The 26,153-nt window shown below is 39.1% G+C and overlaps 2 protein-coding genes across 2 annotated transcripts; one reads left to right on the top strand and one right to left on the bottom strand.

Moving 5' to 3' along the window:
• The first annotated feature begins 1,408 nt into the window (after nt 1-1,408).
• Nucleotides 1,409-12,566, top strand: LOC146451557 (L-lactate dehydrogenase-like). The gene is made up of 9 exons (XM_085099080.1): nt 1,409-1,531; nt 4,509-4,684; nt 5,154-5,271; nt 6,394-6,504; nt 7,254-7,316; nt 8,968-9,141; nt 10,130-10,247; nt 10,723-10,846; nt 11,330-12,566. The coding sequence occupies exons 2-9, from the start codon at nt 4,547-4,549 to the stop codon at nt 11,492-11,494; spliced, it is 1,011 nt and encodes a 336-aa protein (XP_084955206.1). The 5' UTR covers nt 1,409-1,531; nt 4,509-4,546; the 3' UTR covers nt 11,495-12,566.
• On the bottom strand, nt 12,445-25,798 carry LOC146451556 (uncharacterized). The gene is made up of 9 exons (XM_085099044.1): nt 25,297-25,798; nt 17,564-18,302; nt 17,447-17,474; nt 16,866-16,952; nt 16,121-16,204; nt 15,279-15,344; nt 14,627-14,701; nt 14,055-14,120; nt 12,445-13,126 (listed from the first exon to the last, which is right to left on the bottom strand). Exons 1-9 carry the CDS (start codon nt 25,677-25,679, stop codon nt 12,984-12,986), a joined length of 1,671 nt encoding a protein of 556 aa, XP_084955170.1. The 5' UTR covers nt 25,680-25,798; the 3' UTR covers nt 12,445-12,983.
• Nucleotides 25,799-26,153: the final 355 nt, after the last annotated feature.

Raw genomic sequence — 26,153 nt, 5'->3', positions numbered from 1 at the left:
TGCTTTAGTCTTCGTATCGACAAAACATGTGTCTGTGACGTTTTTCCATGTTTTTCTATTACAGTCAATCCAGGTCACGCGTGAACAGTAATTCCAAGAATGAAATGAACATTTGAATTTCTCTTTGTAATGTCCGACGTGTGAATGAAATGTTGGACATCTCTCTGGAAGTCGTTCCGAAAAAGATGCATTAACTGAAAAAAAGATTCAAAATACTTGGGGAAACAATTGTTATTCTTGAAATATTCAATTTTGCAATGTAAAGAAAAATTCATAGCTTTATACTGTCAATAAGCTAGGGAAATTTATACGGGAACTCTGAAATCTCGTTGGCGATTTTGAAAACTGACATGTAAATTTCAAAACTTCGTTCAAATTTCAAAAATATCGTTCACGCGTGACCTGGGTTGACTGTAAGTAGCCCGCTAAATACGGACACTTTGGCATGTCCCCTTGGAATGGCATCCGTATTAACCGGGTTTCACTGTACTTAATGTGGCCGAACTATCCAGTAATATAACGGAACAGGTGTGACCGGCACTCCAATTGATACAAAAAATGAAAAATTTATCGTCATGTACTCACATCAGCCCACAAAACCTAAAATGTGGTCACTTTACATTTGTTGTTGTTTGGCCGATTACGGCAAAGAAATATACCAAAATTTATAACTTTTTTTTTCTCCTTCATGTTATAAAATCTCATTTAAATATCTTTGCTGGCATTTTTTGTCCCATCCATATCGGAGTATTAGCCACTTTGAGGTCGCCTTGTGGGCCCAGTGAAGGGGGGGGGGGGGGTCCCTCCAGATTTCAAGTGACGGGGATGATCGAATGAAGGCAGGAGCCCATTACCCTGAAAAGGGTAAAAAACAACCCCCCCCCCCCCAAAAAAAAAAAAAAAAAAATCCCTGGACCAAAAATTAACCCCCCAAAAACCCCATGCCAAATTTCCGAGCCTTAAAAAATTTCCAGAAAGCATTAAATGATATAACACGAAAAATAAAAACATTAGAAATTTAATGTTTGCGTCTGTTTATTCATCATACCATCAGAAGTTATCTTTTCCGCATTTGGTAGTCATTCTAACAACACTCGAGACACCCAAGACACCCAATATTAAAACAGCCGCAAAACAAGTTTGGTTGTACTTCATTCACTGGGGGTATACGTCATACCCCCGGCCCTCAGTCGTACAAACGTCTGTAAATTTTTCATTTTTCAACTTACATTTTCTCAGCTGATATTACACCTGATATGCTGAAACTTTGCAGGGTCACTAAAGTAAAAGTGCTCTTTCTACTGCTGGTATATATACGTTTTTAATATTTTCGGCCGCCATTTTGGAGAAGGGTCTATTGCGTGACTGTTACTGTGACCACTGTGATGACATTTTGTCATATTAACCACTTGTCACTTTGACCAAATAAATCCCACGTGACAATTAATATTGACAGTCAGCTTCAGCATCTTGCATTGACAGTCACGATTTTATACATTTTATGGTCGGCGCTTCCCAGAAAGAAAAGAAGGTAAGGTGGTTATTTTAAAGTTTGCTATGGCTTGCTGTTCATTTTCAGCGTCCTGCAGACGCTCGCGCTGATTTACTGATCAATTTTTGAATATTACTTTGAACGTCCTGTTTTGTTTACACCGGCGATTTTTGTAGCGATTTTTGTTTGGTCTGAATTCGATCACTTCTCGTTGATTTTATATTTGAAACGATGTATTGAGCACCTTAGCCAGTGAAATTCCCCTTCATGTTCTAGTTACAAACTAGTGTATTTGAACATATACCTAGCTCAAAGCGAAACCTGGGCGGGGAAGCCATTTTTGCAGCATTTTATTTATTTACAATTTACGCGGTGAATCTGCTCTTAGCGAGGCACAGAATGCTTCCCCATTTGTCGGAACTGGTCGTCAATTTGCAAAATGAATGCACCAATTCGATGCGAGTAGGATTTGATAGCAGCTGTTTTGTGAAAACTGAAAATGGCGCTTACCATTTTTCAGAATACACGTATGTCATTTTGTAAAACGTTTAGGACCAGCTCGTCATTTCATCTACAAATTGACCGGTACGAGGTTTTTGAGAAATACGAAGCACGTATGTTATAAAAATAAAATTATGTAACAAAAGCAGACTTTTAAAGTTATGCGACATGAAATGTTTATACTTGCAAATCACTCTTTTTGACAGCTATACTGTCAATGTTAATATCTTATGAAAACTTTATAATTTCAGTGAATTTGGAATTTCCAATTTAACTGCATATAAATCATTAAGCTTTCTATTTTTGCCTGTATATTTTTTCCTTTTAGTTGGGTCAGATTGCACTGTGATTGTGGTAGCAAATTAATTAACATGCCATTATGCAGGACAAAATGACAAATATTGATTATATGCATGATCAACTTTCAACTTGGTTCTCTGTCACGCAACACCATTACGTTCTCGTTATTTTAACGGTGTGATGTGTTTTCTCACGCCCATTTCAGATCAAAATAGGTTTTTAGACCCTACAGCCTCTAAAATCCATACCTACTTTCACAATTCAGACTTATGCGTTGTTCAATTCTACCTGTTACCATCCCCCCCCCCCCCCCCCGGGCACACGCCCGGGCATTTGTGTACTTGACGTCCTATTCCCCACCCCCGGGCACACAGAAAGAGACAATTCCCCACCCCCGGGACTCATGACATGGACTAAAAATAAACTGCTTTGTTTTGATGATTTATTTCTTTATTTAAACAAAACCAGGAATCTGAAAAATCCTAAACTTTTTGAACAATTAACTGCCTTCCGAAGTAAAGCGAATATTATAAAACTCGACACACACACTAATACACCAGGAGGGCGTTTCAACCAAACTACCTCGAAAATTGAAATGTATCTCTACAAAACAACTCTTAAATTCCTAGAAACAATATGGAATAACGTCTTTTGTATTTTCAGTGCAAATAAATTGCTTTTCTACAAGAAGATCAAAATGTTTAACTCAGTATATTTACAACATTAAAACTGCGCCTGAAACAAGCTGAAGCGGGTGAATTCCATTAAAAATCATTATTAATTTTTCTTCTGGAGGAAATCCTTTCCTCTTTTATCTTTTGAACTTAATTACTTTTTGCTTTCTTTTCATCAGGTCTACGTTAGCTCTCTGACTGCAAATTTACGAAATGTGAAAAACGAAAAACGTGGCCTTTTCCGCGTGGTTCCAGTAGCCGCCATTGTTATTTCGATTTGCCCTGCCCCCCTACCCCCGGGCAAGACTGCTTGAGGAAATTCCCGACCCCCGGGCCAGACGGGCTGGGTTTTCCTGGGGGTGTGCCCGGGGGGGGGGGGGGGATGGTAACAGGTAGAATTGAACCACGCATTACAGTTATCCTTTGTGAAAATAATGCTGATTACACTTGGTATGAACATTGTCTGCTGTTTCATTTTACAAATTAATTTGAATCTTCAGATATTAAGTGGAATTGTGAGCAACCCCAGGATGATGTAATAATTGCCCATCTTACCCCTTTCCCAACTACCTAATGGAGGTGTAGGTGAACAAGTATTTTTGGAGGGGCTTTTATTTGGAATTTGGCAGTATGATGTTGAACATGAACTCCATTGGTTATTTTACCTGGCTTTACTCAGTCACTCATGCGTTGAGTACATAAATTTCCAGAGGGGCTTATATTTGAAATTTAGCAAAATAAAATAAAATAAAATAAAATAAAAAATAATAAAAACTCATGTGATGTGAGTTATTTTTCCAGGTTGTTTTATTTAGTAGAATTATTTGCTTAAGTCAGTCATGCATATAAATATATTTAAAGTGCCCCTAACCCTTCAATTTGTTTTCTTTTGGTAGATTTCCATATCTTTCAAGAACTCATTTTCGAAAAAATTTTTGAGAAATATTGAATCCTTTTGTTTTTACAAGCGCTAGAAGTGAAGGCAGTCTTGTCGATATTTTCACCTATCGTTCGCATTAGTCCCCCACTCGGCCAAATATGGAGCGTGACGTAAGAAAAGGACATCGTGCAAAAATATCCGAAGATTCGCGGTAATGCTTCAATTGTAAACAGAGAAAATGGTTGAAAAATGTGTGGTTTTTGGATGGAACAACTCTCGAAATGTAGAGAAAGGAATCAGCATACATAAGATTCCTTCTGATAACGATCCGAGGCCTTTTCTTACGTCACAGCGAAGAAAGTGTCGCTTCCCATTGGCTCGTTCCTAATGAGCCCACGAGACAAAAATTTGTCCAGCGGGGCTTAAAGGACGCAAAAATTCAAAGATTTCAGTAACTTTAAGCGCTTGTAAAAAAAAAAGGATTTAATATTTCTGAAAAAAAATTTCGAAAATTAGTTCTTCACAGAAATGGAAATCTACCAAAAGAAAACAAATTGAAGGGTTAGGGGCACTTTAAGCTATATCCCTTCACTGACATCAAACCAGGTCATTTATAGGCAACAAAGTAATTTAATTGATACAGCTGACTTCCATTTTACAGCTCCATACTATCAGACGTAGCATTGATTCTTGATCACCATGGCAACCTCACAGGCTCAATTACTGGCAAAGGTTTATGACGAAGTAGACGGAGGCCGAGTTCCTCATGTTAAGAAAGTTACCATTGTGGGTGTAGGACAAGTGGGTATGGCTTGTGCTTACAGCATCATGCAACAGGTATTCACTGTCTTTTTGTCGCTTTCTTACTCTACTGTGTATTAAATAGCAATGACAACAAAAATCAACATTTTCAAACTACCATTAATTGAGCTGCATTATTATTCAACACATTATAACACTGTCCTTAATGGTCATAGGGCACTCAATATTATTCATTGTCTGTACAAAAGAGATATCCTGCTAAAATATATATAATAATTTTTGTGTGTCTAGAGGAATAATTATTGGCAGAGCAATTTAAACAATTAACGACCTCAGAAGGTCAGCTCCAGATTTTCTGCAATGTAAAACTGTGCTTTGTTATAAATGTGTTGAATAATAATACAATATTATTATCCTGCTCAAACTCGCAGAATATCCTCTAATTTTAGCCAACTTGCCTATGGCCTTGTCGGCTAAGTATCAGGTGATATCCCACGCAATTTTGCAGGATAATGGTTAAATATTTCTACATGAAATTCATCAGGGAATATGCCGTGAAATAGCATTGGTTGACATGTTAGAGGACAAACTGAAAGGAGAGCTGCTTGACTTGCAACACTGTCAGCGGTTTGTCAGGAATGTTGATGTCCAGGCAAGCACTGGTAAGTATTTTTTAATTAACATTTTTTTGTGCTGATCACGTGTATAGATATAGTCTTATGGAGTTACCCTGAGAGGTACTCCCCTTCACACTTTAAGGCTAGATAGGTCTTTACTTCCCTTGGGGGTCAGTCAAGGGGAAGGAGATGGTGGTCACCTTTTTTTTTTCGGACCGACTGGGGGTGGGGGTGGTTACTCCCTATAATGGACTATACAGGAAGGCTCTGTCTGACAGGGATACATTTTTCGGGCAGGAGGAATATAAAAGGGAAGGGATTTCACAACCTGAAGGGTAGAAGAAATTTTCACTAAGATATTTATCAGGGCCTTTAAAAATATCTCACCCAGACAAACTGAAAAGAGATGCATTCATTCTAACTTCTGACAAAATGGTATGACCCTATGGCAGACCCCCCTCCCCCCCTCTTCGGATATGTACTGCCCACCAAAGAGTGGTAGATCCTGGGGGGAGGGCATGCCAGGTACCTGTAGACCTTCCTCAGTTTGTTTAGGGAAAAGATGGCTGAAAGGGCTGCAGTTTTTTATTATGGAGTTTAACCCCTTTAGGGTCTAATGCATACTGCATTCTCTTTGATATGCTGAATCCCTCACCCCTCAGGTTCCCTATAAGCAAGTAAGCAAGTATGGAGTCATCACCATTTTGTTGTGTTTAAGTGAAATGAGTGGTGATTGAGAGGTTATGTTTTGTCTAATAATGACCTGCTAAAGAATTCAGCTAAGCATTCTGATTATTTTGCTGTTGTGGTGAGTAAAACCTGAGAGGGGCAATTTACAAAAAGAGTGTGATGCATATGAGACCTTGCAGGGCTCATCAAAATTCATGATTTTTATATACAGCATTAAGAGTGTTGATATCTGAAATGATGAGTGGTAGAGTTACAAGGCCAGGGACCTTTCAGGGTTTAAACCTGCAATTAACATTATTAAAAGTAACTACTTGTCAGAAGGGGTGAAAATAATGTTGAAGCCACGCCCGCAAAATGAGTCTTTGTGTGTTTTTTGTGTTCCTTTCAAAATTTAAATAATCCAGTGAATTATAACCGATGAGAAATCTTTTCTTGATGTCTGCTTTTTACTAAACTACGCGGCTTAAACCTTCCTAGACTATGCAGTGAGTGCAAACTCCGAGGTGTGCATTGTGACTGCGGGCTCACGTCAGAGAGAGGGAGAAAGTAGAAGGAACCTTGTCCAGCGCAATTTAGAAATCTTTAAAGGTATTAATTGTTGCAAAGTGGTGTAGAAAGTACAGTGCTGTTGGCAAAGAGATAGTCTTTTACATGTAATGCAGTGTACAGGTGTACCTATAAATGTTTGGTTTTATCTACACTAAAGGTAAATTGCATAGTCCGTGTTGGTTTTTGGACATAAAATTCAAGGAGTATTCAAGAAGTATTCTGACAAGCTTTAAAAACTGACTTTCAAGGAGCATCCAAAGAAAGTTTAGTTTGTCTTGCACTATGTTTCGAAATGTTTTTATCGGTCAATAGCAACTTTAAAAAAGCTCCCCCGGATATAATCTGTCCCCGATTTTGAAATCTGCACTCAATCTCTGAATTACTTTGATACAATCTTACATTATTTCCCATCCGAAAAAAAATTCAAAGAGTTTTCGTTATTTTCAAGCACTTTCAGCAAAAATTCTTCTTTGCAAAGGACTTTTCACGCACCCTTGTAATCTAAAATTAAATTCCAGGGCTTTTCAAGGACTTCAAGGAGTAGCACAAACCCTAAAATTGGCCACCATCAGAGAGATTTGAGTGCTGATGTTTCGAGCGTTAACCCTTTGTCATTGCTGTGACGAAGAAACTAGCTCCCTTATACGCGTGTACCTAAACTGTTCGGCTTACACTCATAACAAGTGCGTTTAGATTCATGTTACTCGTTTTTGGTTATTCTCTTACACTAGACTACCTATGCGTTATATACTTCTTTATTACTATTGACTTGTTAATTGTGTTTGCAGCCATTATTCCACAACTGGTGAAGTACAGTCCCAACACTATCTTGATGATTGTGTCTAATCCAGGTACGTACGTACGTACGGCATACGGATCTATAACAGCTTAATAGGCCATACCCTGGCCTGCGTAGCTCTGGATATTACCCAAATTGCTATTCAAAACGGAAATCAAACTTGTACTATTTAACATCCTAGAATCTGAAGACTTGTATGACGATTTTGAATCTCTAGTAACAAAAGTCAAATCACAACTGACATAGCTACCGTTTTGTCATTCCTTTTCTTCCTACCCTATTTAATGTTTTCCTTGTCTTTTCTCCTGTGTTGCCTTTAAAGAAGCTCAAAAAAGTTCTTCATTATTTTAGTCCTCCCAAAAACCTTTTCTTATCTTGTATCTTTGATATTATAGCTCAGTCTGCCTTCTAACTTAGCAGTTAAAGTCATTCTTTCTTTTTGTCATCCTGGTCCGCCCAGATTAGCTTTGCTACCTACGGCGCCAAGAAATTGTAAATGTTAATTTATACAAACACCTTATAAAGTTGAAGCTGAAGTCGTAGCAAGCGTTGTTTTACGCTGTTTGAACGCGCGGAAATTGAGACGAGGGCAAGAGCGTTCCGGGTGGGGCTGTGTATACCCTGTGAGCATACTTCCCTTCAATCTTCCCAGAAGATTAAAGGGAACTGCTTGTAGGGTAGACTGTGCAACACAGGGTTGGAAACCTTAAAACTTTATAGACAGAAATACTTGATTTTTTTTATATACTGTCACTAAGACCAAAGCCCTGCAATCGTTTTCCTTTGCTAGGCTGTAGTGCTTGTTACTACCCTCTTTTAGACTTGTGTCGAAATTAGAAGGGCCGAAATGATACCCCTCTCTCCTCTACATGGGCTCCTTCGTAAAAAAAAATGAGCGAAAGTAGGAAATGGGAAGATAAAACGGAAATGGAGAAAAATTGGCGCGGGGGCGACTTCACTCTCTCTATTCCCTTATTTGTCTCCGCTCGATCCCCGCGCTGTGCGTTCCTCGTCATTTCACTCTCCTTATTTATCTCCGTTCAAGCGCGAATTAGGCCTCTGCGGGGGAGAGAGATAATACCCCATTCAGACCAAATTAAGTCAAAATTTATGCCATATTTTCTTACCAACTGGGCTCAAAAACCATTGACAACCTATCCATATACGAGGAAACACGACCCCCTCCCTGATGGGATGTACCTCACCGGAATCGCATCTCCTGTGTATTTTCTCTTGTTTTCCGTTTCTACCACAAAAACTGTCACAAGTAGGGTGTAAATTTGCCTGTAAAGGCTCCTTTAAACAGTTTCAACACTTCAACTTGCGTTCAACACTTTTTTGAAGGGTGAACCAATTGTCGGGGGCGTTTAAACAGGTCTTTCAACATTGCTAAAAGTGTAAAAAATGTTGAAAGCTTGTTGAAAACGTGTTCAATCGAATTTACATTGGTTTAAACTTTCACTCAACATCAATTCAACATTTCCTTTGCTCTTGAAGCCATTTGAATACTCCGTTCAACATTTGCCCAACATCCGTTCAACTTTTGTTGAACGAATGTTGGTGGAATGTTGAAACTGTTTATACGAGCCTTAATCCTTCGTTGTACGTGCAATCGGTTTATTGTTTTGAACGACAATGAATTATGTAATCTCTGTCGTTTTTGTATTATAGCTTCTCACCCAGCTTTCTTGTCTCGCTTTCAGTGGACATTTTGACGTACGTGGCATGGAAGATAAGCGGTCTTCCCCATGAGCGTGTGATAGGAAGTGGAACAAATCTGGACACAGCTCGGTTTCATTTTCTCATCAGTGAGAAACTTAACATTGCACCAAACAATGTGCACGGATGGATCATTGGAGAACACGGAGATGCCAGTGGTAAGTTGTGTATAAAGGCGCTTTCCAGACCGCTCGGTCCGTCAGTGGAGTGTACCAATTTGAAGGACTGCTTCTTGGAATTTTTTTCGAAATGGCAATTTCTGAGAGTATATAGCGTGCGCCATGTTGAAGCAATTCAAAACAAGTGGCATATAAATTGCCGTTCAAACTGGTGAATTCCGTTTGTGAAATTATTGAACTCGCCGGCCAGTTCTGACAAATCGAAGCCATGATTTTTACAGTATCTTCCAAACCTTGTTAATGGGAAAAACTATGTAAATTTGGAATTTGCTGTAAATTTTGGATAATTGACATGATTTTTACATGTTTTTTACACGAATGTAAATTTTCAATTTTTCCAGTGTTATAAATTTTGATACATTTCTTCGCCGAACTCGGACTAACAACAATCAGTGAAATGACCAAATTCAAGGTTTTGTGGAGACCGTGAAAACATGACGGTGATTTTTTTTATTCTCCGTCTCAACTTGAACGCTGTTCCTACCAATCCTGCTCCTGGATATTTAGGCCATATTGTACAAGTTGAACGAGTTGGAATAATTGCCAGGTAGTTCTAGAAACGTGGACGTCTGTTTTCAAGTGAAGTTTTTGTTTGCGTTGCCGTCGTGGTTGCTTAAAGTCCCTACTACTGTGGGTAACCCTGCAATGAACTAGCATCCCATCCAGGTGGGGGGGGGGGGGGGAGTAGCAATACTCCTAGTTGCTTCACGCTACAGAAAGCGGGCTAAGCTCCAGTCGTGTTGGCCGTGCTTGCCGTGCTTACCTTCTCTACATGGTCAGAATTCTATTCATAATAAGAAACTCTCTGAAAGATGATCAGATACTTTATTTTCATGAAGTGTTAAGACTTCTTCTTTTTATTTTGCCTTTACGTTTTCATTTCTTTTATCGTCGGCATGGTAACTCCCTTTCCCCCTCCTATTCCCACAACCAGTTCAAACCTGTTTGACTTGAAATTTTGTCATAGTGCCCGTATGGAGTGGAGTTAACATAGCAGGAGTGAATTTGAACACTATTAACCCAGAGATGGGGACAGAAAACGACCCTGAAAAATGGGATGACGTACACAAGAAAGTTGTTAACAGGTGACAGTGAAGCTTAGCTGTACAACTCAGTTTGAAAACTACAATTAGTAAGTAGTGATGCAAGTGCTATAACAGTCGTGCAACCAATGGCACAGTAAGGATATCAGATCTCTCTTGCTATTGGAAATACAAAGCTCATTGTGAAAATTGGTAACTGGTAACTTAATTAATTAAAGCCAAAACCATCACTGACTTGATCACTTTCAGCTGTATCGTGAGACTTTGTGTTTTTTGTGTCAATGGAGCGCAAATGGAGGACAAATACTTAGTGCTTGTTCAGTTATAAAATCGTCACGAAATCGCATGTATGGTAAAGTCAAAAGTTGAACAAATTGTGTATGTATTTACGTCGAATTCTGATTGGTTCGTTGTGTTTTTTACATCTGTTGCGATTGGTCAGAGTAATTACTTTGGTTTTGGTTTTACGACACTTAATTGTAAACCGCTCTAACGCGGTTGTTGCTATTTCATTCAGCGCTTATGAGATGATCAAACTGAAAGGCTATACGTCCTGGGCCATTGGACTGAGTGTTGCTCAAATGACTCAGACGTTGCTGAGAAACCAGAAAAATGTCCACGCCATTTCCACCCTGGCCAAGGTAAGCTTACGTTTTAGTTCAACCTCGTTACCAGCGTTTCAGGGAAACGTACTGGGAACGAGGTTGGTTATAGTTTAGAGTGAAGGAGCCTGGAAATTGGTCCCATTGGTTCCACAGGTTTTTTTTAAGCGATGACGTAATTAAGTCATTAGTTGAAGACCTTTAAACAGCCTTTCACGGCTGAATTTTGAGATTTTGCCAGCGAATCTGCATTGATCTTAGATTATTTTCACGTTAAATGTAGAAAATAGTTTTAGACTATAATTGTTGTAAACAAAATTAAAAAACTTCTTACATACTCTTCTAATGGAAATATTTACGAAATTAAAATAAATGTTAAGCTCTGTTCGGTTACGGTCAGATTTTTAAATCAACAACATGGATTTGCGCGGTGACTTTACCCAGAATTTGCGGTCAAATAGGACTCCTCTGCACCCTGTTTGGACTGCTGCGTTATCTCTAGTTTACTTACTGTATTTGCAGGGTTTCCATGGAATTGAAGATGACGTTTTTCTGAGCCTCCCCTGCGTGCTTGGTTGCCATGGTGTCATGTACGTCATCAAACAGACTTTGGAAGAAAACGAGGTCAAGAAACTACAGAGCTGCGCGCGTACAATGCATGAGATACAGAAGATGCTGAAGTTCTAAGTGCGGTGTTTCACGCGTATGCGTTTTACTTCATTGTTCTTTGAAAGCGAAGATTTTTGTGCGTTTTCCGTCAACATGCTTGCTTTTTATTCGTTTGCACTGACGAAACGTAAAACGTAGCTTTGTAGTGAGTTTTTTCCAATGATGCCACGTCATTGTTTTCTTTTGATTTTTAACGTGTTAAAGAAAGGTCAAACCCTGAAGAAAGCTTGTTTCAGTTTGGTTTTGCCGTCCGCACATACTAGGGTTAACGTTGTTTGTTTTGGAAATCTTCGTATTGGTCGAAGATTTACTCGTATAAAAATGTGCCTTCTCAATTAAGGTGGCTCACAACGGTTTCCAGCTCTTTCTTAACACTTGTAATTTGATGGACCGTTGCTACCACTCTTTATCAGTTGATACTGCAACAGTGGTATCAAATAAATACCTTATCATTGTTAAACAAGTTATGTTCATTTTTTCTTACTTAATAGGTTACCACAGCAACAAGATAACCTGTTAAAATCGGCCCTAATTTGAACCGTAACTGATTATAACTCAAAAACGAGCTTTGTGACCCCATTTTTTTTTATCAAATTGTGATCAGCATGATGAGATGCAACTAGTTTCAAAGTTAAAACAATTACAGGGAACCCCTCCTCCCTACAAATTTTGTTGTTTGCCAATGTTTAGGTATTTGTTTGATACCATTATTTTGGTGTCAACTGACAAAGAGTGGTAGCAATGTTCCATCAAATTATAAGTGCTAGAAACCGATGTGAGCCACCCGAACGAAAAGGAACAAGTTTGGACGAGGCCTTGGGATGGCGAAAAAAGCTTCCCTCATGTAAGTGTACTATATGTGACGCGCGTTGTGGATAAATTATTTCACTTAAAATATAAAAACGTCTTCCTCTTCCCTGGAGACGGCATGGTATAACTGTTATAAGACAAAGAAATCCTACAAAAGCTGGAAAAATACGATGTTTATTTATGAACCAAGTATATTAAAAAAAAAAAAAAAGAAATAGTATGAAGCTGTGATGTAAATGATTGGTTGACGTATAATAAAATAAATAATCACCAACTCGTACGAATGCCACGAACGACTTATCTGTGTTGAAATTTACAGAGCTATAAAAATATAATCTTGTTTTCTTTCACAGTTTCCTGGCGTTTATAAAAAAAAACGGAAAAGGTCATCTGGGTGGACATCTTATTTTCCCAAGACACGCCAGGCTAAGCGACTCATCGAACTTCTGTCGCCAATACTCGTCATTAAATCTGGTTTCCATATGTCTACTTCAGTTTCAATGTCGGAAACGCTTCCATTACGTTTCTGTATCTTTAATACTACGTAGGTTTACTACTTCAGTCTTTTGCTCTTCGAAATTATCAGAAACAAAACCTTTTTTCTTAAGTTAGGAACACTCTTGGCCTTGGATTCTTTTCTGCTCTTTTGCCGTAAGCAGCTTCTTTGCCAGTTTTTGAATAAGCTCGTCTTGCGTGCCTATGCACATTCCACCATTTGCTCCTCCTTAACAATCTCAACGTTCAGCTCCTCTTGCTCTTCGTCTGACTGGTGTCCATTCTCTTCCTGGGTCGGATTTTCAAGGAAGTTGTGCACGAAGTTCTGAATCTCACCTCGAGCTTCTGTCGATGAGGAAAAGGGCAAAAGAAATAAGGGATCAATTACTGTTGGCTCAGTGCCAGGCCACGCAGGTAAGGGCTTGGTCTTATGGAGTACTTACTGAGGGAAGAGGTTTATGTTCAACCACCCAGGATCCACTCTTACACGGAGAGGGCCTGGGAACAAGGTTGATGATGACACAACCTAGTTTGGTCTGCCGATTTGTAGCCAGCTTTTCTTGATGCAACAGTAACCTTACGAAAGTACGACAGCAACGGCAACGAGAACGTCAAAAGCGAAAGGTTTTAATGAGCAAAACAGTGGCGCTGCACCTGCATTAAAAAATTAATGATTTCGTTGACGTCCTCTGCTAGACAACAACGTGAAATGGCCAAATTCAAAGTTTGAAGGCGAACGTGGGAACACGACGATGAATTTTTCTTTCCCTTTCTGGATTTGAAGGTCGTTGCAACTAGTTATGTTCATGGAGAATTCGTTCACATCATGCAACAACAACAACCAACATATTCAGTAATATCACTAACAATGAACTTCAAAATAAGTCGTACGATCGACTATAATTAACAATTAGATTATGAGCTCGAGATTTCTATCGCGTGATAGCTGATGAGGGCGCAGCCCGAATCAGCTATCATGCATAGAAATCGAGATCGAATAATGTAATTGTTTTAGTATAAATCTACTAGTCGTTCAAAACTAAGCAAGTAAATTATCTATATCCTCATCGCAGGCACTTCGAAAACGCAACGAAGCGGCCGCCATTTTGTTGAAAACCGCTACTCGCTATCTATCACAGAGTAGATAGCGAGTAGCGTAGCCAATCAGAGAACGGCATTAGTGATAGAACACTAGTAGATTTATACTAACACGCATTAGCCCCGTTTACATCCTCGTGGAAATGTAAAATGCATTTTTTATCGCGTAGTTTACCTTTCAGCTTCCGTTCAGCTTCAATCCTTGCGCACCGTTCTCTCTCGAGTTCTTGAATTAATTCATCTACAAGAAACAAAGCGGGTGTTTTAACTTTTTTGACCTCCTACGACATGCTATACCCGGCGTCTTATGTACACTCGAGCTCTGAACGATGAACGTTACTATGGCGATTGGCTGTATGGTTGCTTTGACTTCCCTGGTCTTGGTGAATATTCTTGATTCGGCAAGATTTGCGATACTTGGAAAAATATCGACTGAGTAATCCAAGTAAAATTCTATCTTGTTTTCAGTTCTGAGGTTGAGTACTTTTGGAAGTGAGAGCGTATAGCCTGTTTACTTCTTGGAATTAAAGCCCAAGTTATTACTCGAAACTGAGAAAAATGTTATACTGATAACGGTTAAAAAAAAACCTATAAGCAAAAGAAATACTTATTCACAACGTAGAATTTGTTAGCATGGCATAGACAACTAATAGGCTCAAGGTTCCAAACTAAAAATGCCACCTTAGTGCGAATGTTCGTGGCTGTTCACTTAACTCTTTCGCTCTCCCCTCCCCCTCCCAAACGTACCATTTCTTTGTTTAAGCGCATCTTGAGTGCTCTCTCTCAGCTGCTCCTCAAGAAGTTCACATCTATGTTGCTCCTCTGGAGAAATAAAACACAATCATTAAGTTCGGACAAAACCAAAATAAATTCACGCTTTAACCATTATTGTCACTCCAAATAGTGACCCAGCTCAAAACACCTAAAAATTCTCGAAAATTATTTGGTAAATATCGCAAAAAGATAGTACCGAAGAAAACTACTGCTCATAAGCTGTCTTTTGAAACGTCACCCTTGAGGAGTCAGTATCACAATTAACTAACTAATCAACTGATTAAAAGTGTGACTGTGCCCGAGTTTTTAGGAAAACGATCAGGGTTGCCACATTCAAGGAAAAATCGATTTTTTTCAACGTCAGAGAATTTTTGTTGTGTCAAGTCAGGGAAACTCTAAATTCTACGTTTAAATCTTTGAAAACTGTCAGGGAATTTTATTTTTGTCTAGCCTTAAGGTATGCAAAAGAGTTTCCTCTTAGACAACACTGATGTCGTTTTACAAAATATTTATGAACGAATTGCTTTTTGCGGCTTCATCGCCAGCCTTATTACGAAAGGGTTTATCGTGGATGGTCAGTGAAAAGTCGGCGAACGTTTTTTATCCTGACGGTACATGTACATACCCAGAAGCTGCTCCGCCAGCTTCCGCTTTGCTCTCTTCTCTTTTTTAAGTTTCTTTTGAAGGAAAGCTGCGAACGAAAAATACACAAATGATCGGTTATCCAGCTAATAGTTTACCAGGCGTAATTATAACAGGGCCTGATCGCAGATTGAGGTAAAAGCTTTGTTACAGTCCTTGGTAAGTCCCAGCCTCGTTCCCAGGGTCTCTCTCCTGGGGGGCGGACAGAACAGAGAACGTGGGAACGAGGCTGGGTTAGTCCCAGGAGTATAGTCCTTAAGGTTCACTCCATGCGCTCGAGTGGAGAAAGCCGATATGTCCAAGGACGTAACATGACAGCATTCAACCCCCCCTCCCCTCCCCTTACCTCAATACATGCCAAAATTAGGCATTTTTCAGCAATTACTCTTTATCCTAAAAAGGCGATTAAAACCGCCTCACAGCCACAGCTCCAAATTCGTGTGCTGTAGGACCACGCCATCTCGATACCCCCATAAAGCAGGAAGAGACCGAGAAAATTTTTTTTTGCACGTGAATAGGAAAATTTCATCAATGCATTTTCTTTTGTACTTTTAGTTATTATGTTTTTGTTGTTGTTGTTTTATTTTGTGTCTAGGATGCATCGCAACGCTTACCTGTCACAGGTAACATTAAATTGTCGGGCTCGAAAGATAAGGCACCCATATCACTTCGCAGTTAACCCCTCTAGCTCCTCACCCACCCCTCCCCCTCCCCTTCATCCATCATTCCTCGACCTATGGTGTGGTGATGACATTTTTTTGTACATAACTGACTGGATGCTTTTACATTTTGAGCTCTGTACTCTGGGCCGGAAGACCATCGTACCTTTTCCTCTTTGTAGTGCGGCGGACTGCCTTTCGGCTTTCTCTCGGGTTTCACGTTCGCGGTGAATGTGTCGACGAAGTTCATCTAAAACCAGAGAACAAAATAGAAGATATGACAATCATCGAGTTGTACGTGTTTTTGTTCGTAGGGGCGGCGTTCAAGAGCATATTCAACGTTGTGGTCACGGCGATGTCATTGCCCTCGTCTTTAACTGGACCCCACGTGGCCCAAGCAAGGAAAAGTACCTTCGTGAATCTTACAGATTGTGAACTTGGTTGATTTCTATTAAGGATGGTGCCTACTAATACAGAAGTATTTTTGCGCGGTTTATGACTATGCGGGAAAAGCAGATTTTAGCAAGGGCTATTGAAGTCCAAAAGGAAAATTGGGGGTAGCCACGCATTTTTTAGAAATAATTAAGAAACAATTGTTCTAAAATACAAAGCAATGCATGGTATTTTTTTTCCAAATTGAATCTTTGCTATCTCTGAAAAATGCATGGTTACCCCCAATTTTCTTTTTGGATACCAAAAGCATTTGCTAAGTTCTGCTTTCTCTGTATACTTTTAAACCGCGCAAATATATCCCTGTATTAGTAGGCACCACCCATAGGAAACCCGAGTATCTCGAGATGCGCAGAACGTAAGCGCAGTAACAAAAGTAGGCACTGTCCTTAAGCGTAAATTCCTGTTATTGTAACACGGCTGACATTATGTCTGCGTTGGTGTGTCATTGTTGAACTTACTCTTTTCGTATACAGCTTGTCTCTCATGTTGCCGGGTATTTTCCGCTGCAACTTTCAGAAGTCCTTGAATATTCAGCAACAGGCTTTCTGCAATGAAGAAACGTTTGAACATAAGTAAAGTATTCCGTTCAAGTATAGTTAGCTTAGAATTTTTCATCTTCTTTTTCAATAGAAGTAAGCAGAAAAGAAAGGAAGTTTTCAAACTAAGCCTATTGTATTTTATTAATTTTCCTCTTGGAGAAAGACTTTGCCGGAGCAAAAAGTGTGACCATCCACATAAAGCTTCTGAGCAGTACTTTCCTGTGGTGCTGTTTATTATCCTGTACAACGTGTTTCTAACTTTTGAGTCTGTGGATGAAATCCTAAAGTGTGACCATTCAAATGAAAGCTACTGAGCAATACTTTCCTGTGGTACTGTTTATTATGCTGTATAAGGTGTTTCTAACTTTTAAGTCTGTGGGCGAAATCCTTAAGCGTGACCATTCAAATGAAAGCTACTGAACAGTACTTTCCATGAATGTTCTTCTATTATCTTCTATCAAGTAAAGAATCAAATACAACATCTCTGCGTTAATACTCACCTGTGGACCCAGGCTCTCTATATTCAGGCTGCAGACAAATAATAAATACAGATCAGTAACAGAGCATCAGTCAGTATTCTGAGTGATGATACATGTAATTCAATGGCAATTACACACCTCACGTGACAGCACGTGCGGAGAGGAGGCAGACATTTCTGAGCCTGTATCATTTGTAGCAGCAACCCTGAACTCCGCATGCTCAGATGTACCTGTGCTGCTGACATGTGGTACCGAGGCTTCACCGTTCACCGCGTCACCAACAGCTGGTGATCGCCCGGGACTATGGGTAACTATTATTCCTGCTGATACACCGCTGGCAGGCGGCGCGCCATCTGTTTGCGGGTTCAAGACATTTCCTTGCGGGCTTAAGGACACTTGCGGTCGTGGAGGAAAGTTGAACGCGCACGACTGTGAATTTGGCGCCAAAAGAACGCCACCGGGTGGACTGACCATACGTGACGAGGGTGTGTTTGTTGGTGAATGAATCACGTGCGTGGTTGTGTATCGCGGGCTCGCGTGAAGATGAGCTGAAGAATGATTCATTGCTACTTGCGGTGACGCCATGTTCATGATACGCTCAGGCTGTCGAGAAATGGGTGTCTTAAACTGTAAGTCTTTGCGCTCGCCCCCACTTGCATTGTTGTTAGCATCACGTGGCCCCTCAAAAGTAACAGCCACTCCACTGTTTAGTGAGGTATCATGGTGGATCGACTTGTTCACATCTTCCGTTTTCATTGATTCTCCATTTGGCAGGTTGACAGATCTTTCCGCATGATGGTCGACTTTGAAATGCTTAAAAGGATTGTTGAGGAGTTCCGGGGGAATATCAGGGTTTTTCTTGCGTCTTCCAGGACCCCTGAGATAAAAAATAAAACAAAGTTTAAAATTTAGGGCGCGTTCTTTGGGCCTTTTCTCGAATAGGAACACATCAAATACACAGTATTCATGTGCTTTTCGGACCTATTCTGTTTTCGGAATGAACCGCTCATTCTGCTAACAAGGGCAGAATGAGACGATTTATGTCCTTTGGGGAAAGTTTTCAGGTTAGAGGAATAGCGTCCCCTATTTTAGTGTCACTTTGAATACCGAAAAAATATTTGTATCGCTGGAAACGTTAAAATAATGGTCCAATTTTGTTAAAAATAATCCTATTAGAGCATAGAAAGTAGTAACATTCATCTGAGGCTGCGGATGGCTAGGATGGAAATGGATTGCAACAATTTTTTCAGTGAAGGTCCTCATGCGTGTGTGGAGAAATCGCTAAAAACAGATTTAAGTTTATTTTTCCTCGGAAAAGTCATTTCATATTTTGCTCCCGGTGTTCTAACAATAAAGAAGGGATTCTTTGTCAAATGTTTGCCGAGCAGTTTTAGCCAACATACAGCAAAATCTTCGCGACAGCGGCCCTTTTAGTCCTCCCAAAAACCTTTCCTTGTTCTTGTCTCTTTGATATTATAGCTCTGCCTTCTTACTTAGCAGTAAAAGTCATTCTTTCTTTTTGTTATCATGGGCCGCCTAGATTAGCTTTGCTACCTGCAGCGCCAGGAAATTGTACATGTATATATATACTAGAAATACGTGACTCTCAAAACCTCGCGAAGCTAGGGCTGGGTGGAAAGCCCTCTTTAGCTTTTATATATAAACATCTAATAAAGTTCAGTTCAGTTCAGTTCCTTAATGGGAATAGGCGGTATTACGGTGTTTTGGGAACTATTCAAATATTCCTGAAGCGAAACAAGGATAAACAGATTTATCCCAAAGAATACGCCCTAAAGTGTGCGCACAAAAGTGTTGGTGCTCGATAAAGGTTGAGCGGATTCTAAAGCGATGAGAGGGGCAACGAGAACACGTCGATTCAGTGGCGGGGCAGAAAACAACAGGAAACTATCATTCACACTTGGGGATTTTATTAAATTAAAAAATAAACTCAAAAGCACGCAATAGCATTTGTCGATCAAAGGAAATCTGGAAATGCAATAATCACAATCCAATTACTTTCCAGGTTAATTTTTTTTAAAACAAATTTAGGTTAGTGCTTCATTTAAAAATCTAGAAACTTTTTTCCCTTAATAGGCACCCAGCCAAGGTATCAATATCTATTCTTTAGACCCGACTTCCTGTTTTCTTGTGGTCTTGTTCGTATACCTGTCCCCAGCTATGATTTTCTGAAATAATTTGATTACCAATGACAATACCTGAGGTGCATTTGAATGATATTTCGAGTTAGCCTTGTTTGTTTGTGTCGTTCCTTGTGAAACCCTAATCAAGAAATTTCACACACGAGTTAAATTTCTCCAATTCAAGTCGCAATCGATGAAAACTGAAGAGGGCTGATTATGTAAATCGTAACATAAAACTGACGCATTTAAGGCGAGGGATTTTCAGTGTAATAAATCACATTTTTTTAGAGGAATCGAAGTGGTAGCCGTTGAAATAAATAATTTTCCAAGTTGTAGCAATATTTTATTGCATTCCGTACACTCACGGTCGACGATATCTGGTGTTTCGGGTCGCTTTAAAATTCCAGACAAATAAGTTAGCATTGGGAATGTTTTCAATATACTGGTGTAAAATATAATGAATACCTTAAAAACAAAAAAAACAAAAAATGTTTCTAATTTTAAAGTTACTCCGTGATTGCATGTTATTAGCCAATGTTATGTTCGTATTGGGTCTGCGAAGAATGACCTTTACATATTACCAAAGTATAGGAGTGCGCCCTACCGGAGAGGCCGGCGAATGCCAAAGATTTAAATCTGAAAATTCTATAAAACATTATTTCTCAGTGGCAATACGAAAATGCGTGTTTTTCTTGTACTTGAACGATGATTCTCTCTGTTCTGTCATGTCGGAGGCGTGTTGGTATAATGGGGAGCACATTGATCAGTGTCTCTCTCTTTCTCTATCTCTACTCGCTTGTAAGAATGGGTAGAACCGAATTACTACAGAAATCCAACAATCTGTTCAGTAGGCGATGGGCTAACATCCCTTAGCTTCCAGGAAAGAGTACCCGTGCTTTGTTTAGTATACTTGTAGTTGTAGTCGATTCTTGAAGTAAGAAAAGTTAACTTTACGTTTTAGATGGCTAGAAACTGAGATTAAGTTCGATCGTGCAGTTCGCCTGTGGCCAGGCTTTTCGTTTTTACCTTAACCTTAAACTGGCTCTTACACTTAGAAACAAATGTGATAAAATCTGAATATTGAAGAACACATCTGACTTCAACCTGACTTTTAACCCTTCAACCCGAAGTTTAAAATGATCAATATCCCAAATGTTATTTATTAAAATTTTTGAGAAACAAACAAAAGCAAATAAATAAAAACTGGTCTGCAATGGAATTGACTTTCAATTGAAAGGACACTCTTGCATCGTGGAAAAATTTCATCCGTCCGTTTGTAACATTTTATCGAAGAAAACATTTGTTGGCGAAAGAGATGATGACTGTATTCTAACCGAAACCGTGAGATGCCAGCTTTGAATTGTAATCACGAATCGTACAAGACGTGCGCAGTTGCCTGTGTTACTAAGAGGCCGGCGTAAGAAGACTGAAAGATCGAGAAAGAGTTGGAAAACTCATCCTTCGTATCACCGTGCAGATATAAACGAGATAACTGGAAAGCAGAAATTATTTTGAAGTTTAGTTTTGGAGAAATCTACATGGTCTCAGAATCACGATCAATCAATGGTTAACGGTTTTCCCTTCTGTATTTTAAAAATACACAAGAATTACAGTCATACGAAGAGGCTATCTCAGAAAGCAAAGCTGAGAGGGAAGACCAGAGGATGCGGTAATGTCGCCAGTGTTACTGCAGCCGAATGTTGAAGGCAAGAAGCAACAACTACAAACAATCGAACCGCGAACGATTATGCATATTACGCCAGTGATAGTAGCTTTATACTATGTCCAGACGAATTTCGGACATCACTATATCACAGAATAGTCAATACGGAAAAAGTAACGGCAAGAAATGTTTATTTAGTACGCCTTCGCAGTTCAGTTTATCGCCGGGCTTGAAGACGGCCACAAGACACTGAGATTTGTCTTTCAGTTGATAGACTGCCCGCCTTGGTGTGTCTTGAACAACTGAACGCACGGTTAGACTTGACACGAAAATCGTCTCATGTTAGATTCTGTTTAATTCTAACATTCAAAGCTTATGATGGAATTGCTTCTAACAAGAGAGGATTATTCAACAGATATCCTTTAATCAAACATATACCCAGTAGAAAAACGTCGCTCTGCTAATAAAGAACTTCTGGTAGTTCCTAAGTACAATCTTGAAACCTATGGAAAACGAGCTTTTTCGATAATTGCACAAATACAAAATATGGAACAAGTTGCCTTCTTATATTAGACCTACAAAGCCTCCGAGTATTTTTAAAAGTAGTGTTTAAATTCTTTTATTTAAACGCCCTTTTAGCCCTTTTTATCCAGCTATGTCTCCAGTATATTGCCACATTGTAATCCAGTTTTGATTTTTCACCGGTTTTATATTAATATGTTTGTGCATCATATATAGTTTATAAGGCGCCATTGGTTTTTTTTTTAGTAGAAATGGTGCATTAGAAAAAAAGGTAGAATCATTAATCGCTGTTGACGGCCCTAAAATATTCAGCAGTTTACGTTTGCAAATGTTCTGTGTTAAGCTCCAGATTCCCGGTGATGGTAACTCTTGTAAGCAGGGCAATTATAATTGCAAGTTGAACGCTTAAAGCGAAATTCAATTTTAGTACTACTCTAAACTGTGTATTCACCTAAGTATCAAGTCGTCGATGACCGATCCCTTTCAAACATGTTTTTATTTTCCTGTCAGTAGAACGTGTGTTCACTTTCTTCAGCCGGGGACTGTAGACCTGAATGCTATATCTTGTGCACACAGATTAGGCAAACAGAAAACCCACTTAACTTTTAAAGATAATTCATTTACGCTCCCCTAAACAAATGCTTCGACCCGTTGCTAAGAAGCCAAGTATTCATTATTTTCCAGAAAGACGCCTGCGTGCCGCGGGATCAGATTGTGAGACGGGGTCTCTCCATTGTCGTTTTATGCAGAAAGCTCTTCCATTTCTTGAGACTACCTTGCGGTATTAAACTTGTCAAATTTTCCGTACCACTGCCGAATAATTGCGAAGACATTTGATGTGGTGCGTAAGAGATAGGGAACTGATTTGAAACAATCTTTATTTTTAACTCCAATGTAAGTAGCTCGCGCAAATAGTTCGCCAAGCGAGACGAACGGCTGGTGTCGCGAAAAGAGTACGATATTATCGGGTTTGAAATTTTCGCTTACTAATGTTTCCATCGCTGATCTTTCGACATTCCACAATCAGTATATTAATCTTCTCGATTTAAAAGAACCCTACATGGTGACATTAACTCGATTAGAACAATCTGTGTTGAAAAGTCTTAAGAGAAGATTTCCGACTTCTCTTTTGCACTAAAATGGAATTAATCTGCAAACTTAAACTCAACTTTGCGAGTAAACTTCAAGAAACTGGGAGACAAATTGCAACTTGAACGAGGATATTTGACAAGGGAAGACAACGTCACAACAACAGAATTTTCAACAGTCAATATAACCACGTGTGAGGCGTAACAAGCAACTTGCGTGATTCTATTTTTGGAACAAAATAAGGCGTTTCTTTAGACTCAAAAGATTTAAATTTGATAGCATCGTGGAATAAAATAATGACCGATTCAATTATTTCTTGCTCTGTGATTGAGTAGAATTCTCGAGAACAATACTATCACGGAAAGATCATTTAAACGAAAGTGCTCGTGTGGATATTGCACGCGCGTTTTATCAAATTAAACTACATATCCTTGGTTAGTGTACTTTTGGAGATTTATCAATTTCAAAAACCCTTGAAACGTTTATTAATCTGCCTAAAACGCACGCTTTTCCTAAATATAACCTAAAACAACATCTGGTCACGATATCTACAATTCTAGCAATATGCTTCTTTCTTCAACCACTTACATGGCAAGACTGCGATTTTTCAAACTATCAGAGAGGTACAAATTGCACGTACACTGTTACAATGATTTCATTATACCGCATAAAAGCTCAAAAGTCAACTACTGACACCCTTACTTATAGCTCGGGTACTAAGATGTAAATTCTCCATACTAATCTTCGGGTATTTCTTACAACACGAGTTAGGAAAATTTACGGCTCAAGTGCCGGTTTGCGTGTTTCATTCCTGTGGCTGTGACCTGACATTCAAACACGCCGCACACTTTTGGCTTGGTGTGGGTTAATTCTTTTGTTTATCTATGAGTTCAACTAGTGGACCCGTTTTGCTACACGCTTAGCTGACCATGAAACATGAAACATTCACAAGACAAAACCAAAGGGAAAATAGCGATTTCAAGATATTTCTTCGAACAGGTTTTTGTTGCGAGGAACAGTATAATCATCAAGTGGTTTCCAAAGCGGATACATTTTTTGTTGAAATTCAGACGATCCTGTCACTAGCCCACAAGAAACTAAACTTTTGAGCTTCATGGTATTAATTGTAATTTTTTAGTGGGTATTTAGTAGAACTTTCTCTGGAGGAAATCCAGAAATCAGAGAACTACGCAAATGAAAATCTAAAAAAAAGGCTTGATTTTTAAAATGTGTTACATTGCAATTGATACATATTTTGTTTACAACTTAGGCACTCGAGGTTGAGAGAAAAAATAGTTAAATAATCGTAATTAAACTTTGTTCTTCTTTTTTTGATCATCGAAAAACCATTGTGCGATGAAGGAAAAATGATGGGATTTTTCTTTCGTAAGTCCATTTCGAGAGGACACAATTAAAACAAAAACAAAAAAGGGGTCAACGTTTCCATTAATCATCAGTTATTCCCATTGCAAAGGGAATTTCGTTTTCAACAAATGTTGTTTTTCTTGCCTTGTGCGGTAATGATTTACTGTGTTGCTTATTCTTATATCAACAGTTTTAGATTTGATTTTTCATTGGTAAGATAAAGGAATTAAGAAAAAAAAAACAACAATGGATCGATTTGGATTAAAATGCACCGCCGAAAAGAAGGACGCTTTTTGGTTATTATCTTTAATTCCTTAGGGTGTTTATACTTCGCTGTTTGTTCAAGAACAATTTACCTCACAAAACGGGAAACAGAACACTTTGAAGCGCTTTTTAACACAATTTAACTTTGAAAACCAACGTAAAGTCCCTCCACATATCGCGAAATTCATACTGTTGAATGCAAGCTATTAATGTTTGCCAAACCACGCTATTGATACGTACTCAAGTGTGTGAAACCAGACTATGCATTATTAAAATGCGCGAAATTCATTCAAATGCTCAGCAAACGCGATTGTCAATTCAGGATTTATCTGTTTAGCAGCAAATGAGCCATTAAAACCAGCCAGCACATTTACATAAGGACATTGTTTTTTCATCAAAGTTTTTTTTATTGCGAAATGTCAACAACGCGGAGTTCCATCGCATCCACACAGACCATCGCAAAAATTACTCGAAACCACTTATTTTTCGTTTTATGATTGTTGGAAAAACACCAAATACATCTTGGCAGGCTGCAAAAATTTAACGAGGGTTTAATTTGCATCAAATGCACCGTTGCAAATCTGCACAATAGAAAAGAAATCATTTAATTCCCGACAGTGGCTTATTGAAAGAGTGCAATTACACATTGTTGGGTTTTCAAATGAGAATCGAACATTTTCACTGAAATGATTAATTACAGCGTACCCTTGATGTTGCACATAAATTTTCATGAGTGCGGTCTGGAATTGCGCCTGAAAATCTAAACGCCTTGAAAGTAATTGGAGCGCGATGTTTGAAAACAACCAAAATAACTGCAGCGATCTTACCTGTAGAGCAAACAATCTTCGTACAACCTGTTGAAATCTTCCCGCGAGATCAGCTTGCAGCGGTTGACGACCTGACCTATAGCTCCAACACTCCGCATCATTCGAACCTGCTCCACATTACAGTTTCGTCCCTGAATGTTCATACGTTTGAGTTTTGTATACACAGTGTGCATGCCCGACACGAGATCTTTGAGAAAATATTCGTAAGCCTGCGGGAAGCAGAGTAAATCTTCACCATCGACGTTGAAAGCTGCGATTTCCTCGCCGTTTAAAGTGACCATTTTTAGTTTGTAATCCGTGCCGTATGGAAGTGTAGGGGTTTCAGCGTCCATTGGTTCGTAGTGGTTAGCCGTCCCTTGAGGCGAATACACTGGCGGTTCCATGGTTTAATTCACCAGAGGAGCTAGCTCACAGCTGAACGATAGCTCAATGCATGCAAAAGTAATGACTGATAACAAACTGCAAGATCAACAACGTTGTTAAAGTTTGACATTGTAGGACCACGTGGGTAAACTTGAACTCTCACATTGCTCATGCGCAAGAGCTAAGCCACGCCCCTAATTACCAATGGCTGGCGCGTGATTGGATCAAATTACCAACACTGTCAGCAATCAATCAAAACTACAAGATTTGTGATGTTTTCTTCTGCTACGAAGAAATGCTTTTTCTTACACTAACAATCTCAAAGATTAATCAGTTTTGAGATTTGATGTTTTGTCACATTGCATGTCGTTGACCTGGTCCGTTAACGGTGAAGGGAAACGTTTCGTGTGTTTTCCAGATTTTTATTAACATTCCGAGACAAAATTGAATTGACTTACATAATTACACATCAGGAAAATGAGTCATTTAGTAAA

This window comes from Pavona decussata, unplaced genomic scaffold, assembly GCF_977016875.1.
Source record: "Pavona decussata unplaced genomic scaffold, jaPavDecu1.1 SCAFFOLD_386, whole genome shotgun sequence".
NCBI classification, from domain to species: Eukaryota; Metazoa; Cnidaria; class Anthozoa; order Scleractinia; family Agariciidae; genus Pavona; species Pavona decussata.
Note: the sequence above shows the minus strand (reverse complement) of the source record. Positions and strands in the feature narration are given on the sequence as shown.